The following is a 17,988-nucleotide window of genomic DNA, read 5'->3' as shown; positions in this document are numbered from 1 at the left end:
TGGCCCAGGTGTTTGGGCCAGTGCACCCATGTGGGAGACCCAGAGTAAGCTCCTGGCTACTGGCTTCAGATCAGCACAGCTCCGACCGATGAGGCCATCTGGGGAGTGAACCAGCAGATGGAAGATCTCTCTCTCTCTCTCTTCCTGCCTGCCTCTCCTTCTCTTTTTAACTCTGACTTTCAAGTAAATTAATAAATCTTTAAAAAAAAGAAATTAAATAATGAAAACTTAGCAGTATCTTAAGGATTTAAGGAAAATTGATTGAGATTCCCTTAGTGATATTTCCATCCTCTTACTTATCTTCAGAAAAGAGAAAAATGTCCATTTATATTATACATATTCTCAGACAATACTACCTTTTCATTTACTTGCTTTTCTTAAAGAAATTGATTTTCTAACTGTAAAACTGTTGTATTAAGATAGATTACAATGTTTATACATTCAATTTTAATTACGTTTTCAGTACCCAATATAACCCAGGAGACAGTTATTTAGCATATTTAAAATATTTAATTGCTTAAAAATATACTCAGTTATACAAAAATTTTATTGTCTTAACTTTTTTTTTTTTTTTTTTGACAGGCAGAGTGGACAGTGAGAGAGAGAAACAGAGAGAAAGGTCTTCCTTTGCCATTGGTTCACCTTCCAATGGCCGCCACGGCCAGCACAACATGCTGATCCAAAGGCAGGAGCCAGGTGGGGTGCAGGGCCCAAGGACTTAGGCCATCCTCCACTGCACTCCCGGGCCGCAGCAGAGAGCTGGACTGGAAGAGGGGCAACCGGGACAGAACCCAGCGCCCCGACCGGGACTAGAACCCGGTATGCTGGCACTGCAGGCGGAGGATTAGCCTACTGAACCACGGCGCCTTAACTTCTTTTAACTCACCTTTTAAATATCTTTCTTGATATATATTAAGACCAAATACCAAGAAATTTGAAGAAAATGACTTACATAACATATTTAACCTAATTAAGTGAAGTAAGGAAAAAAGTAGAAAGGGAAGAAAGATAGAACTATAAAGGAATGGAGGGAAAAAAAATGAGAAAATACTCACTTCTGTGGACCAGGTCCCAAGTATCATCAATTTGTGCCTGGGTTGGGAAATGACCACAGTCATTGAAGTACTTAAGGAGTTCATTTCGATCTAGTCCTTGCCAATCTTCTCTCTTAGCAAACATTGTTTCATAGTCTAAAAGTAAAATAAAACACATTTTATTTATAAATGATGTATTAAGTATACTTCACCTAAAGGTTCACTGGATTTGAACAAACTCTTACTCCAGGTTGTTATTTCTACCAATATGTTTCCATGAGGCTATGCCCATGAATGCTCCCTTAGCATCATGGCAACCAGAAGGTAAAAGTCAGAAAGAAGTGCTTCCCCTCCCCCCATACTTCCTATTCCACCATAAGGAAATTTGGATTTTACTCCCTTAGGCGAACCCTGGGTTCCTCTATTTTGCTTTCATGATAATTCTCCACAGACTCTACATATATCAATGCTGAAAGCATGTCCCAAGACATGGTTTTAATATCAGGATTTCTGGTGGCCTGACTCCTGCTGACTCCTTTAAGTATTTATTTCTTATCAGCTACTCATTTTCATTAATTTATTTCTGGACTCTACTCACATACAACTTTTTGGATTGATGATTCCATTTTGGATTAGCCTAGTGAGCTGTGGCGCCGGCCTTGATGATTCCATTTTGGACCGCTTGTTCTACTTCCCATTCATCCCCTAATGCAGAGCAATGTCTACTCCTCTCATTGATTTTATGGATTTCTATTTCCTAATTTAAGGTATTTTGCCACTCCTCTCTCAAGACTACCACAGGCCGGCGCTGCGGCTCACTTGGCTAATCCTCCCTCTGTGGCGCCGGCACCCCGGGTTCTAGTCCCGGTTGGGGCACCAGATTCTGTCCCAGTTGCCCCTCTTCCAGTCCAGCTCTCTGCTGTGGCCTGGGAGGCAAGTGTTTGGGCCCTGCACGCGCATGGGAGACCTGCAGGAAGCACATGGCTCCTGGTTTCACTCTGTAGCGGCCACTTACGGGGTGAACCAAAGGAAAAGGAAGACCTTTCTCTCTCTCTCTCTCTCTCTCTCTCTCTCTCTCTCTAACTCTGCCTGAAAAAAAAAAAAAAAAAAAAAAAAAAAAAAGACTACTGTGGGGAGTAACAGGGAGTGACTCGGACTAGACTAAATTACTGGAATTAAGACTTATTCTATGCATCTGCTCTCCCACAATATGGCGCTGAGAAGGGAAACAGCTTCTACACAGCTGCCTCCAGTTCAACCAATAAACTGTAGGACCTGCTCCTGATTGGAGGAGAGCAGCGTACTTGGCGTGTGGGTAGCAGAGTTGGGATTGGTGGAAGAGGACTATAAAGGAGGAGAGAGACAACATGCACCAGGAACATCTGAGGGAACACCTGAGCAGCCCCCGAGAGAGCCGGCCGACAGTGTGCCGCTCCCCTGCGGAAGTGGGGAATGTGGCAGGGGGAACCGCCCTTCCACAGAGGTGGAAGGGTCGGTAGCCAACCCGGGAAGAACCAGCAGCAAACCCGGGGAGGGCCGAGCAGACAAAAGAACAGCGCAGGGTCCTGTGTCGTTCCTCCACGAAGATGGGGAGCGACATAATGGTGCCGTGACTCGGATATGAAGCCTAGGCAGGGTTTAGTGTCGTTCCTCCATGAAGAGGGGGAGCGACATAACGGTGCCGTGACTCGGATATGAAGCCTAGGCAGGGTTTAGTGTCGTTCCTCCACGAAGAAGGGGGAGCGACAGACTACCACAGGAAATCACTCACTGGAGCCAACTGTCTCCTGTCATCTGTCTAATGTTACTTTACGTTAGACAGAAGTTGAAGAATGACCAAAGGAATCAACACATATTTTGTAAATCTAATTCTCTATGATCATGTTGCATTTTCTTCCCTCAAGGGTAATACTGAGTCTCCACTCTACAGTATGTTGGATTAGTAAAAGTCAGTATTTACAAGATGACAGGGACTGCTTAAGTACACATGTAGTTGTTCAATATGAGGTCCCAATCACAAAGGAACCATGGTGGTTTCTAAAAGAAGTTGTATCAACCACATAGATTTCAATTTTCAAATCATTCATGCACTTTTTTGAAGGAGATGGTAATGCCAAATCAACAAATACAAGTGGTAACATAAATATGAGTACCTATTCCAGATCCTGAAACACAGCTATAAAATAAATTCATAGCACATATTAAGTATATCTATGAATTTTTTTCTCTTGTCAAATCAGCAAACTAGAGCAGTTACTTTTCCTATCCCATTCATATCTACTTGTTCCTTAAATTTCTGTGCCTGCTGATATAATTTTCTATGGCCAGCATCTGTATTTCATTGCCTAAGAGCTCCATCTGCTGCAGAACTTCACTCTGCCCACCTGTGTAGCAAGCAAGAGGTCTCAGGGAATTAATACTTCCATTGCAGTAGCCTCAACCAATGACTGGGGAGAGTTTGTACATAAAAACCAGCACTTGAGGGAAGTTGGCTATACTGTTTTTTTGAGTTCTCTAGAGGAATTAAGATCCAGTTGTTGACACCACAACTTGTTTCATAATGCACTCTTTTTTTTTTTCAACTTCCATCCCTTCCTTGTCTCATGTTTCCATTCCACTAACATTACTTCCTGTGAACAATTCCCAAATATATTAGTGGATGTTAAAATCCTGTGTCATGCTCCTAGTGTGGAAAAACCCATCCTAAGAATAAAGAATGTCACTTTTGACTTTTATGTTGAAATAAATATATTTCTCCTTGAAAAAAAAACAGAATACAACTGATCTTTGAACAATATGAGTTTGAGTGGCATGAGTCTACTTATTAGCAGTGCTTTTTTTTGAGATTTTCAATAATTTTAAAATACTTACAGATGAACTAGATAGCCTCTGACCACAATGGAATGAAGCTGGAAATCAACAACTCAAGAATCTCTAGAACATATGTAAGCACATGGAGACTGAACAACATACTCCTGAATGAACAGTGGGTGACTGAAGAAATAAAATATTTCTGGAAGGAAATGAAGATGATAATACCACATATCAAAACTTATGGAATACAGTAAAAACTGTTAAGATGAAAGTTTATAGCAATTGGTGGCTATATCAAGAAATTGGAAAGGCACCAAATAGATGAGTTATCAATGCATCTCAAAGATCTAGAAAACAGCAGTAAATCACGCCCAAAACTAGTAGGAAAAAAGGAGATAATTGAAATTAGAGAAGAAGGCCGGCTCTGTGGCTCAATAGGCTAATCCTCCGCCTTGCGGCGCCGGCACACCAGGTTGTAGTCCCGGTTGGGGTGCCAGATTCTGTCCCGGTTGCCTCTCTTCCAGGCCAGCTCTCTGCTGTGGCGAGGGAGTGCAGTGGAGGATAGCCCAAGGCTTTGGGCCCTGCACCCGCATGGGAGACCAGGAGAAGCACCTGGCTCCTGGCTTCGGATCAGCGCGATGCGCCGGCCACAGCACGCCAGCCGCGGCGGCCATTGGAGGGTGAACCAATGGCAAATGGAAGACCTTTCTCTCTGTCTCTATCTCTCTCATTGTCCACTCTGCCTGTCAAAAGAAAAAAAAAAGAAAAGAAAAGAAAAGAAATTAGAGAAGAAATCACAAAACTGAAACAACAATACAACAAAAAATACAAAAAATTAGCAAAACAAAGAGCTGGTTTTAAAAAAATAAAGATAATTGGCACAACATTAGCCCAACATACCAGAAAAGGATTGAGAAAACCCAAGTCAATAAAATTAGAGATGAAGAAGGAAATGGAACACAGACATCAGGGAAGCAAAAAGAATAATCAGAAATTACTATAAAGAGCTGTACACAGATAGATTGGGAAACCTAGAAAAAACGGATAGACTCTTGGACACATGCAACCTACCTAAATTGAGCAATGAAGACATAGAAAATATAAACAAACCCTAATCCACTGTTGGTGGGAATGTATATATATTCTGTTTATATAGAAAATATAAACAAACCCTAATCCACTGTTGGTGGGAATGTAAACTGTGGAAGACTGTAAGAGATACTTCAGAAATCTGAATATAGACCTACAATATGGCCCAGCCATCCCACACCTGGGAATTTACACAGAGAAAATGAAATCAGCACATGAAGGAGTTATCTGCACCCCCATGTCTATTACTGCTCAATTCACAATAGCTAATATATGGAATCAAGCCAAATCCCTGTCAACTGAAGACTGGATAAAGAAATTATGGGATATAAACACCATGGAATGCTACACAGCAATAAAAAATATGAAATCCGGTAGTTTGCAACAAAATGGATAAAACTAGAAAACATCATATTTAGTGAAATAAGCCAGTCCCAAAAGGACAAATACCACATGTTCTCCTTGATCTGTGATAACTAATAGAACATCTAAAAGGTAATCTATGGACGTGAAATTAACACTTTGAGATGCACTGTCTTTGAACAGACTTTGTCTTCACTGTTGAAGAATAGATTTTTTTTTTTATTTCATACAATTTGTTTAACTCGTTACTTAGTACAGAGTTAACTGTATGTTTAAAGTTAATTGAAAATAGGTCTTAGTAAAAACTAAAAAAGAGAATAGAAGACGGAAGCGGAAGATGGGTGGGAGGGTAGGTAGGGTGGGAAGGAATTATGAAAAGCATGAAGTTTATATTCCTTAAATAAAATGTTTCTCTGGGAAAAATTTTTAAAAAACCTAAGTTATTGAAAAATTCTAATTCTAACATTTTGCTTTATTATTTTCTAGCACATAAAAAATTTCCATATAAAAATAAACTATATCTCATGTATTATTTGTTTACCCAAGAGAACTCCTCACACAGGAAAGTAATAAATACTTGATGTTTCAAAAAACATGTATAATGCTTCTTATCTCCTCTGAACAGTTCATCTCTTCAGTAAATTGGGTACCACAGGAAAAAATGATCTCTCCATTTTTAAGCATTTTCTCCATATATAATAAATAAAACATATGAAATATGTTTATCAGCTGTTAATGTTATCTGTAAGGCTTCTGGTCCACAGTAGGCTATTGGTACTTAAAATTAGGTGCATTAAATTGTATACAAAGATTTTCAACATGGGTCAGTGCCTATAAATCCTGGTATTTCAAGTGTCAACTATACACACTTTATTATGTTTTCCTTCTGCCAATCAATTTTAAATCAGATTTTATGGACTTATTAACATTACAACATTGCAACAATATTAATAGATATCAATGCCCTTAATATGTATATCATGCCCTACCAAGCAAACCTTCAGCAACATACTAGCATAATCAATATTCTGTTGATCATTAAAGTTAACGTAAACATTAACCATAAATATTAATGAGATTTTCAGATCATTGAGAAATGCTTTAAAAAGTACATAGATATCTGCCAAATATCACTCAATCAGCACATGGGAAGGATGGAAATTTTTCTTTTTTAAAATGTTTAATATAAAGAAAATTGATTCAGATATTTCACAGATACAATTCTAAGAGTATAACCATACTCCCCTCAGTTCCTCCCTCCCTTCTTCAATCTCCCTTCTTTTTTTTCCATTTAATTATTGCAATAACATCTAAGGAACATGAGGACAAATAAGAACTTGCAAATTCTATGGACCCTAGAGTTACTTTAACTTATAGTATAAATTGATTCACTGATAGGCAATTCTTTTAAATTTCAATTGACTAAATATATTCTATGGTTCAAATCCTACACTAGACCCAGAACTATCTGTCCTAACTGAACGCTTTTAGTCTATCTTGCCTCATGTCAGTCTAATCACAACAAAAGTACCAGTGTGATGTCCTCAACCTATACTGCAACGTTATCCTTTTTCACAGTCACCCGATGGCTTTCCGCCTTTCACAAGGTAGAATACAATGTTCTGCGAAGCCTGATATATCTTGCACTCCGCATTTCTCTCCAATCTCACTTTGTTCTGTTCTCACTCACAAACTCCATTCCAGCAATACTAGTCATGCCACTTCCTCCAATTTAAGGCCTCTGTGATGGCTGCTGTCTCCGCCTAGATCATTCTTCCCCCCTATATCCACCAGGCGGTCTCTCACTGTTTTTAAGACTTCTACTCAAGTTTCTTCCCAGCTAAACACCACCAGGTGTTGGTTGGAAAAGAAACCACATCGGATTTCTGTTTTTTTTTTTTTTTTCTATACTGAGAGGTTATTTTAAGATGCAAAAAAATACTAACATATGCAGTTACAAAGTAAAGATGTTAAATCACAGAAAGAAAGTAAAACTAGGGAAAATAAGATTCTATAAGGTTAAAAATGAATTTAGTGACAGAGTATTTAACTGAACAAAATAGCAGGGGCATGTTGGAAAGCATATAGTATAGAGCCAGCACCACGGCTCAATAGGCTAATCCTCCACCTGTGGCACCGGCACACCGGGTTCTAGTCCGGGTCGGGGCGCCGGATTCTGTCCCGGTTGCCCCTCTTCCAGGCCAGCTCTCTGCTGTGGCCAGGGAGTGCAGTGGAGGATGGCCCAAGTGCTTGGACCCTGCACCCGCATGGGAGACCAGGAGAAGCATCTGGTTCCTGGCTTCGGATCAGCACAGTGCGCTGGCAACGGCAGCCATTGGAGGGTGAACCAACGGCAAAGGAAGACCTTTCTCTCTGTCTCTCTCTCTCACTCTGCCTGTCAAAAAAAAAAATATATATATATATGGTATTTGAAAAATCCTTAGCTAAAAAATAAAGTAAGAGGAAAAGAAAAGGTGCTCAAAGTGATAACTGTATGATCCTACTACACATTTTAATAAATAATATTGTAAATTCTTATTCATATCAGGTTATGAAATATAAAACTAATGCAACAGTATTAAAAATATGCTACTGAATTTTGTTGTAGGGGTTACAGAGTTTATGAGCAAAAGTTAAAATTTGCATATGGAAGTGATTTCTCTAGCATGTACTCGATCTTTTTCTTAAATTTTTCTAAATAAAAAGGAGTCCCTGCAGCTTCTAAACAGAAGGGTCTTTACTTTCACTGCAAAGGTCTCTTACTTGATTTTTCTCTATTGTTCTACCTGTTTTTCCATCTCTCCAACACTTTATCCCTGATTTTTTCTTCTGGAAACCAGGCCATTGGGCTAGCTGAACTGATCTAGCTTAGCCCTCCAATCTATTTAGAATCATCCCTGTCTTTCTCTTTCTCTGTCTCTCTCTTTCTGATTTATTCCTCCCTCAATTTCTAGTTACAGAAAAGGATAATTCTAACTCAAAGAGCACTAGTTATCTATAAATATCTTTTTACATATAAAATTATCATAACTAATGAACTTACCAAAAACTATTCTATAATGAAATATTGGCAGTCCTTCTGATAAACCAGGCACTTACTAAATAGTGGATATTCGATCATGTCCATACCCCTGTCTTCATGGAACTTTGCCATAAGTGTGAAATAAACATTTTAGAGCTGGCTGAACTACCCAAAATGTAGTACTTTAAACTTATAAAGCAATAGGATGATAATGCCAATTGACTATAATTTACTTACATCATTTTTGTTACTGAGGAAACTAGTATCCTATCTATCCTAATCTATCTATCCTAATCCGAAGAAATAATTAATTCATTAATTATAAAAAGAAATCAGAAACCCTGAAAGTTGAGAACTTGTTCTAGGGATAAAATCCCAAAACTCATAAGCAACATGATATTTTCTCTGCTCAGTGTCCACTAAGTGGTCTTCTGGTATCAATATTTAATTTTCCTATGGGGAGCTGTGCCTGTGCAATGGAAAGCCTCTGTTTAACTCTCAAACAAGGTTTCTATCTCCCATTTAAACGGGTGTCACTGCACACTTACTCCCCATGTAGGATCTCTGTCCTTAATGTGTTGTACTATGCGAACTAACAGTAAAACTAGTACTCAAACAGTACTGCTTAGTATACACTAAGTTGATCTTCTGTATGTAAAGATAATTAAAAATGAATCTTGATGAAGAATGGGATGCGAGAGGGAGTAGGAGATGGGATGGTTTGTGGGTGGGAGGGTAGTTATGCGGGTAAAAAACGCTATAATCTAAAAGTTGTACTTTCAAAATTTATACTTATTAAATGAAAGTTTAAAAAAAAAGTGTCAGCCAGGTGACTCAAGCTAAACCAATCAGTTGCTGTCCTCTGAAAATTAAGTTAAAGCAAAGGAACAAAAGCTTTTACCAGATATGGGCTTCTCTACCCTCACAGGCTACAAAAGATTGAGCTTATTTCCCACTCCTCAGTTGTCAGGAGCAGCACTGATTTACATTCTGTCTAAAAGCTGATTCTTCAACTATCTGCCCAATATTCTCCATATAAATTTCCTTTTTACTTTGACAGAATGAGTATTCTGTTGCTTATAGGCAGAGGCTCCTAATACAAAATCCAAATATACAAATGCCATTTAAAGCATAGTTTACAGCAATAGAAAACATGGTCTACCTTTGGTTTCTAGGCATAGTTATACATAAAATTTCAATGTTAAATTCATTCCAAACCTAAAACCAAAACAGAAACAACTACATCACTTACATTTTTTTCTGTCCATCCATTCTTCTAGCTCTGCAAGGTTTATAACCTGCCGTGTTCTCCAAAGCCCAAGTCGATATCTAACTCGGTGGATCATTGCACGATACATGTTTATAACTGCTCTCAAATTGGATCCATGAAACAAAGCCTATAAAATGGTAATACAAACAGTGAAGCTTGTTATATTTAATTTGATTTTGCCTCTTTCATCTATTTCACCCAATTTCTTGGATTATGGCTGTAATTTATCAATGTTGACTTTCTTGGTTAAATATATACTTTGTTCAGTGACATAATCTCAATTTCAGAGAGCATCATTATTAGTTATAATCAGCTATTCATAATTCCTATATAAGATATTCTGATGATGGCTATCTGCACAAATGCTTCCTAAGTTGGTGTTCAGATTTCTACAATATATAGTTCAATCATCCAGAACACAATCAAAATTTTAGTAAGACAGGAGTCTGTAATGGATAACTGTTGGGTAAACAGGCCATGCTGGGTCAAATCCTTGTTCTTTCTTTCCTTTGAAAGTTGTACATTATTCTACTTTACCTAATTTACATCATGCTATTTCAGGCTTCCTGGTTAGTTTCTAAAACTTCTTTGGATCTTAAAGAAAAGAAACTCCTTCAACACAACAGCATCTGTTGTCTTAGTAGTTTACTTGCATTTTCTGCATTCCACCATGATGATCTTCAAAAAGTCAGAGTTCTAAAATTTCATCTATTTCAGGTCTTTCCCCTCTTATCTAAACAATTTTATTTAGTAATTCAATTATTTTTACACATTTACTGATTTATTAATTTTTCTATATTTATTAATTCTTTATTGTTAATTATAGGTTTATTTTCCTGTTCTTGACTTTTAAAATTAAAAACATAATTAATCTATTTTCATTTTTTAAGTAATACAGTTAACTTCATGAATTTTCCTCTGACTCAACTCTCCAATGGTGTGCTTTGCATGATTTTTATAAGCAAAAAAATTGAAGAAAAAAACTTGGAAATAATTTTGCCAAGGCCCCATAGTTAGTACATTGCAGAATTGGTTTTGAAATCAGAATACAGACTCTCCAGAACCAAAATTTTTAATTATATTCTAAATTTATCTTAATTTAATTTAATTTAATGTTTACCCATTTTATCTGTTTTTTGCTTCTTTCCTAATATATTTATTATATTTATGATTGTTCTTGTACCTGTCATGTTAGCTTCTCTTTTGTGTGATACTTTAAAGAATGTATTATCATTTAGTGATACTTCCCAAATTTTTAAATGCTATCCTTATTAAATATACATTTCTAACTTATCAATATTAATGAAATATTTTAATTTTCCTTCATGGAATAATAAATAAATAAAATTCCACTACTTTCCTCTTCTCCTCTTTCCATGTAATGGCAAATTTTAAATGTTGGTTAATATATTTAAATATTTAGTAATATTCTCCTGTGTGTATTTTAAGCAGTCTTTTGTTCAGTAGACTTTTGTCCCTTTTTAAAAAAATAATGAATTGGTTGCAGTTTTGAAGCATTTCTCCACAAATGTGTCTCGGTAGGAAGTAGAACCCACTTCCCACAATTTGAAGCCAAAAGTCAGATGCTCATGACATACTCTCTTCTGTAGCTGGGTTGCAGACATGTGACAAAACTCCACCCACTATCTGCACCAACCCCAAACACTAATGAATAAAAACTAATGATGCTTTCAAAAGCAGAACAGTGGAAAATCTATTTTTATTATAGAGTAACTGTGACAGCAATAACCATTTTTCGAGGGCAGCATTCATGGAAGCAGGGGTACCCCGGATTCAAGAACTGCATCAGATTCTTTCTGAGTAACACTTGACTGGAGTCCTGGGACCTACCCAAAATTCATTATGCTTTCATATATCTGAGCTTAGTTACCCAAACCTCAACCCAATACTCTGAGCATCTTTCTGCTAAAATCTGCCACTAGGCTACTTTTACCTATAATCAAAGGCCACACTAGGTTTTCATTGTATCCTGAGAAGATGAGCAGAGAAGTCCATACTGGAGTGTATTTCTTGGAAATTTACTAAGAGAACAATGGTATTGGACACTGTATATTTGTCAGAAAAATATACCAATATTTATAACAAAATATTGAAATATAAGGAATTACTGTGAACTAATGATTATAATTTTCTAATTCCTTAATTTAATGAGCAAATATATCATACCTATCACACACTAACATTTAATAAATTTTTCCAGGATACATTTTCAGTCTGTCTTTTGCGTTTGTTCGTTTGTTTGAAAGGCAAAGTGACAATCACAGGGAGAGACCGAGAAGAGACAGATCTACATTCTGCTGGTTCACATCTCAGATCCCCACAACAGCTAGGTCAAAGTCTGGAGCCAGGAACTCTATCCAGGTCTCTCATGTGAGTGGCAAAAACTCAAACACCTGGGCCATAATCTGGTGTCTCCCCAGTACATTGGCAGGGAGCTGGATTGGAAGCAGTATATTTGGTACTCTGATATGGGATTTGCACATCCTAAGTGGTGGTTTATCCCAGTGTGCCACACGCCCACTTTTTTTATTCTTTAAAAAATGAACTGTGTGCTTATTTGGAGGATTCCACTACCCACTAGTAGGACTTAATTTCTTTGATTACTAGTATGACTAGCCTCTTCACATTTACTAGCCATTGGTGTTTTTTCCAACTGTGAAGTACTAGTTCATGTCTTCTATCTACTTTTTATGTTATCATTATAATATGTTCCTAAAATGTTTGTAAGGGATCTGTATATATTGAAGACTTTAGCTTGTGTCAAGTTTCAGCAATTATTTTTCTAATTTATTTAATTTTCCAAAAATGCTATGCTACACTTATAAACATAATGTCACCAAATCTATTGTTCTAACCTTGTCTAAACACTTATATGTGACAGTATCCAAAAAATCTTTATTCAAATACCTTATAAAAACAAAAAAGGAAAACTGTTAAAAATGACTAAAACCATACACAATGAATAACAATGAAGTTTTCTAAGTATAATAACTGTGCATACACACACGCGGGCACACACATACAAATATGCAAGGCACAAATACAGTAACATTAAGCAAATTTTTTGATTCATTTCCACACCAACTAATGAATTACTGACACCCCAGTCAAGCACAACTAAAGGATGTATCTCCCTGTGTATGGTTCCTCTTGTTCTTTTTCAGGCCTCTTTTCTGGGTCTCCTGCTATTGCCCCCACATTCTGATCAGGTCGGAATGATTAATTTTATTACTACATGTACTCAATGATTCTGTCTTTAATTGTTGCGTATAGAGACTTTAAGTGCACATTCTTGGCCAACTTCACCATATATAAACATAGTGATATTCCTACCCTAACCTCCCTCCCGCCCATGCACTCAACTTCTAACATCCTTCCTTTCTTATTCTTTCTTTTAATTTTTACAATGATCTACTTTGAGTTTATTTGATACTCGTAAGTTTACTGAGAAAAGAATTCAACAAATAGCCGGTGCCTCGGCTCAATAGGCTAATCCTCCGCCTGCGGCGCCAGCACCCCGGGATCTAGTCCCGGTCAGGGCGCCAGATTCTGTCCCGGCTGCCCCTCTTCCAGGCCAGCTCTCTGCTATGGCCCGGGAGTGCAGTGGAGGATGGCCCAAGTGCTTGGGCCCTGCACCCCGTGGGAGACCAGGAGAAGCACCTGGCTCCTGCCTTCGGATCAGCGCGATGCGCTGGCCACAGTGCGCCCGCTGCGGCGGCCATTGGAGGGTGAACCAATGGTAAAGGAAGACCTGTCTCTCTGTCTCTCTCTCTCTATCACTGTCCACTCTGCCTGTCAAAAAAAAAAATTAAAATTAAAAAAAGAGTTCAACAAATAGAAAGGGAAAAAAACACTCTTCCTCAACAGTAGAGACAGGGCTATAAACAGTCATCGAATCTCAAAATGTCAGTTTCACTAATATCCATTGCATTTTTTGATACTCTGTTAGTACCACAGATCAGTGGGATCATATGGTATATTTCTTTTTGAGACTGGCTTATTTCCCTATGTATAATTGTTTCCAGTTGCCTCCATTTTGATGCAAAAATAAGATTTCATTCTTTTTTACAGCTGAGTAGTACTCCATAATAGAGAGATAGATAGATATAAATATACATATATAGATAGATGTGTATGCGTGTATCTACATCTCTATCTCTATCTTTATCTCTATCTATACCTATCTATGTATATAGTCAATGTGGTGATGATCAGCAAATTGTATGATGTAAAAGATCCAGGAAGTCACCTGGGAAGAAAGCTTTCTTAGAGACAGGATGAGAATCCTTGCCAAATTGAGCAAATTTTATGGGTGGGAGAATTTCAGATTTTTCCTCAGGTGTGTTAAAGTAGAAAGGAATTTAGTGATCACTGACAAATCCCCACAATTTTTTTTAAATTTTTAAAATTTTTTTTATTTTTGACAGGCAGAGTGGACAGTGAGAGAGACAGAAAGGTCTTCTTTTGCCATTGGTTCACCCTCCAATGGCCGCCGCGGCCGGCGCACTGCACTGATCCAATGGCAGGAGTCAGGTGCTTCTCCTGGTCTCCCATGGGGTGCAGGGCCCAAGCCCTTGGGCCATCCTCCACTGCATTCCCTGGCCACAGCAGAGAGCTGACCTGGAAGAGGGGCAACCAGGACAGAATCTGGCACCCTGACCAGGACTAAAACCCGGTGGGCCGGCACCGTAAGGCGGAGGTTTAGCCTGTTGAGCCACAGCGCCGGCCCCCACATTTTTCTCCATGGCCCAATCTTCCTTCTGAATTCTGAACCCATACACCAAATTGCCTCCAAGACATTTCAAAGATTTCTCATAGGCACTTCAAGCACAAAGTGTTTAAAAATGTCTCAACCCACTTTCCTTGCCTCCTCACTATTCCAGCTGAAGACACTTTAAATTCCGTATTTCTCAACCAAGGCCAATTTGCCCAGGGCAAAGACCTAGAAATCTTTCCTGACTTCTCCCATATCCTTATCACTGAATCTGATCAAAGACAAAATATTATCTGCTTTCATTTCCTCCATCCCTACCTCATCATCATGGTCATCAGCCACCATGCACTAGGTTATGGAAAAAGCATACTAATTGTTCTCCCTTCATTTTGTCATCCTCTCCCCACGCCACAAGATTCAGAGTTAGGTCAGTAATTTTTCTAACATACATATCAATTCATGTCAATGATCCAATGGATATAAAGTTACCCATCCCTATTAAATGAAGTATATAGTATAAACTCCTCAGCATGGTCTTTAAGAACATTCTTAATTGGAAATCTATCATCAGCTTCATTTATTGCTACTGTTCTCCTAACTATTCCCTAATGCCCTACATTTTCTATATAACTGAGACCATTATATTGTCCTTCCCTGTATCTCAAAGCCTCCCAGTCTACTTGACAAAATACAACTGTTCTTTACTATCCAGTACTCACTTTACTGGCACTATTCAACCCCAAACCCTAGACACAACACTTTGAGTTAAATGGCCTTGATCTATGTTCACACAGTACCTAAAACATATTAATTATTTGCATTTCTCACTGTCTATGTGCTCTGAGATCACATCCCAAGAAGGAGACTGGGCCCAGTATATAGTAACTACTAACAAATTAAAGAACACAATGCTGAATAAATGAAAAACAATTACTATATGAATGTATATGTTGGATCTAACACATTCATATAATAAAACTGTTTTGTAAAGGTCACCTATGTTATGGGGTCCATGAATAGGCTTTATGCCTTTCCTGTTAGATTATAGGAAGAAACTCATTTTTTATTCGATTCTAAAAGGTTTACTAAAACTTCAAAATATTAAAGACCATTGACCTATGCTTCAGATACTACTAAGGTAACTTTAAAACTCAGATTTTCTAAGATTATTCCAATTTATTTATTCAGCAATATTATTCAAATAATTTCTTTCCAAATGTAAAGGACATTTTGAATGGTATAAATTATACTGATAATTAAATAGAGCAATCTCTGTAGTCTTCTGATATGTAACTGGTAAAATAATTCGATGCAGCTTGAGTATTTCCAAAAAAATCTAAACTAAGAGCATCTCATATGAAACAATGAATCACCTTAGAGTGACATGGTAGCAGACACTGTCCACAGCAATAATATCTGAAGTGGCAGCCAAGCAATGTTATTATGAAAGTCTCCCAGTGGAGGGACTGCCATAGTGCTGACAATTATCCAGTGATTTGCTGTGCTGTTTCCAGAGCAAAAAGTCTATCAAGAATCCCCTCAACAGCAGCCCTTCACATAGGAAGTCCCGGAAGCACTATTTATGCATTAAAGGCCTGTCCCACTAGGATTTTGAAAGTAGGCAAAAACAATTATAACCATATCAACAAAGCAGCTATCTAGCACATTTAGCAAACAAAACATCGTGCCAATGATGGAATAAAAAAGGTTATGATAATAACAAATTTTATAACCAAGTAAAAGTTGATAGCCTGGTTTATATTCTCTCGGACTCAAACCACCTAGGTATATCACTCGCAGGCAACTGGCTATGGAGACATAACATCTCTGCCTCTCTGGGGATGTGACAGACAACAGGGGAGAGCAGATGCTCTGCACCCTATAATTGCAGGAGCTTTGTGTGCTGAAACTGAGGGAACTCTGAATACATGAGAAGATCCAGGGAGGATCTGTGTAATCCTCAGTGTGAGCACAGATCCCATTGCAGTGACCCTTCTCAGGTTATCAATGAGCTCTGAGGTTGTGGAGCTACTCACATGTATTGCCCAAGGCCCAGCTACAACCTGGACCCAGGGAGCCTTGGGAGCCAAGTCTGAGAAAACAGTGACTCCATAAGAGGAAGCAGAGCATAGCTAGGTTCTGGGCAACCAAAGACTGCTTCTTCGTACTCTCAGAGCTCCTTGGTTGCCAATAGCGGCTCATAGCAGAGGGAACCACGCTCACAGGAAAGATTCCACAGATAAAATGTGCTGTTCATAAAAAGGTACAGATGAGTGCTGAGCGCTCTAGGGACTAAACCTTGGGCATTCCTCAGCTAGGAAGAGAAGAGCTGGTTGTACCAACAGAGGTGCCCATTACTTCAATCCAGTTAACCAGAGGAGAGATGCCATGCTCAACTGGGGTCTTACCACACCTAATCATTCCACCCTGGAACACTGAACAGAGCATCCTGCCCACCCCCAGAACACAGCTCCTGGAATTCACTGAAACTATAGACATCCCAATAAGCCACAGATACACAGATCAAAACAATTAGATAAAAAAATTCTGAAAATGCTGAAATAAAGGCAAAAATTCAAAATACAAGTAGAAGGAAGACACTATGAGCCACCCAAAGAGTACTACAATATTTCAACATTAGAATGTGAAGATGAAGAGACTGAGGAAATGCAGAATTGCAATTAAAAAAATAATAATTGGATTACTCAGAAGCAATCAGAAGTAAATTCATGAACTAAAGAAAAACATATATGATATGAATGAAAATTCGTTTCTATGGGATTGAGATCTTACAGAGAAATCAAAATGAAATACTAGAAATGAAGATTTAAATAGATCAAATGAAAATGCAGTGGAAAGTCTTAACAACAGAGTTGGTGAGGCAGAAGAAAGAATATCCGAACTAGAAGACAAATCTCTGGAAATTTTACAGTCAGACCAAAACCAAGAAGAGACTGGAAAACAAAAACACTGATGGAGATCTACAAGATACTATCAAATGACCCAACATACAGATCTTAGGAGTTCCTAATGTCATGGAAAGAGAGAAAGGATTAGATGACCTATTTAGTGATATGATAACAGAAAACACCCCTAATTTGGAGAAAGAAAGAGATATCTAAGTACAGAAAGCACACAGAAATTGCAATAGAAATGACCAGAAAAGATCTAACCCATGACACACTGTAGTCAAACTCTCCATAGTAAAATATAAATAAAAGATTCTAAAATGTGCAAGAGAGAAAAGCCAGATTACTGTCAGAGGATCTCCAAACAATTTCAAAGCTGACTTCTCATCATAAACCCTACACCCTAGCAGAGTCTGAAGTCTGAAGAATAAAAACTGTCAGCCAAGAATACTGAACCCTCCAAAGTTCTCATCTAGAAGTGAAGGTGAAATAAAGACCTTCAATAACAGACAGAAATTGAAAGTATTTGTCAGCCGGTGCCATGGCTCACTAGGCTAATCCTCCACCTGCGGCGCTAACACCCTGGGTTCTAGTCCCGGTCGGGGCGCTGGATTCTGTCCCGAGTGCTCTTCTTCCAGTCCAGCTCTCTGCTGTGGTCGGGGAGTGCAATGGAGGATGGCCCAGGTCCTTGGGCCCTGCACCTGCATGGGAGACCAGGAAGAAGCACCTGGCACCTGGCTTCGGATCAGCAC

General features: G+C 38.3%; 1 protein-coding gene across 23 annotated transcripts in view; it reads right to left on the bottom strand.

Annotated features, from left to right (window-relative positions):
- The window catches only part of IQCM (IQ motif containing M), a 577,684-nt gene that overhangs the window by 230,182 nt on the left and 329,514 nt on the right, over positions 1-17,988 (bottom strand). For all 23 annotated transcript variants that reach the window (XM_070047451.1, XM_051819390.2, XM_051819388.2 and 20 more), the window contains 2 exons: positions 9,575-9,719; positions 1,056-1,190 (listed from right to left, as the gene is read on the bottom strand). In XM_070047451.1, coding sequence (XP_069903552.1) covers positions 1,056-1,190; positions 9,575-9,719 — 280 coding nt within the window. The remainder of the gene's footprint in view (positions 1-1,055; positions 1,191-9,574; positions 9,720-17,988) is intronic.

This window comes from Oryctolagus cuniculus, chromosome 8 (genome assembly GCF_964237555.1).
Source record: "Oryctolagus cuniculus chromosome 8, mOryCun1.1, whole genome shotgun sequence".
Taxonomy (NCBI): Eukaryota; Metazoa; Chordata; class Mammalia; order Lagomorpha; family Leporidae; genus Oryctolagus; species Oryctolagus cuniculus.
Note: the sequence above shows the minus strand (reverse complement) of the source record. Positions and strands in the feature narration are given on the sequence as shown.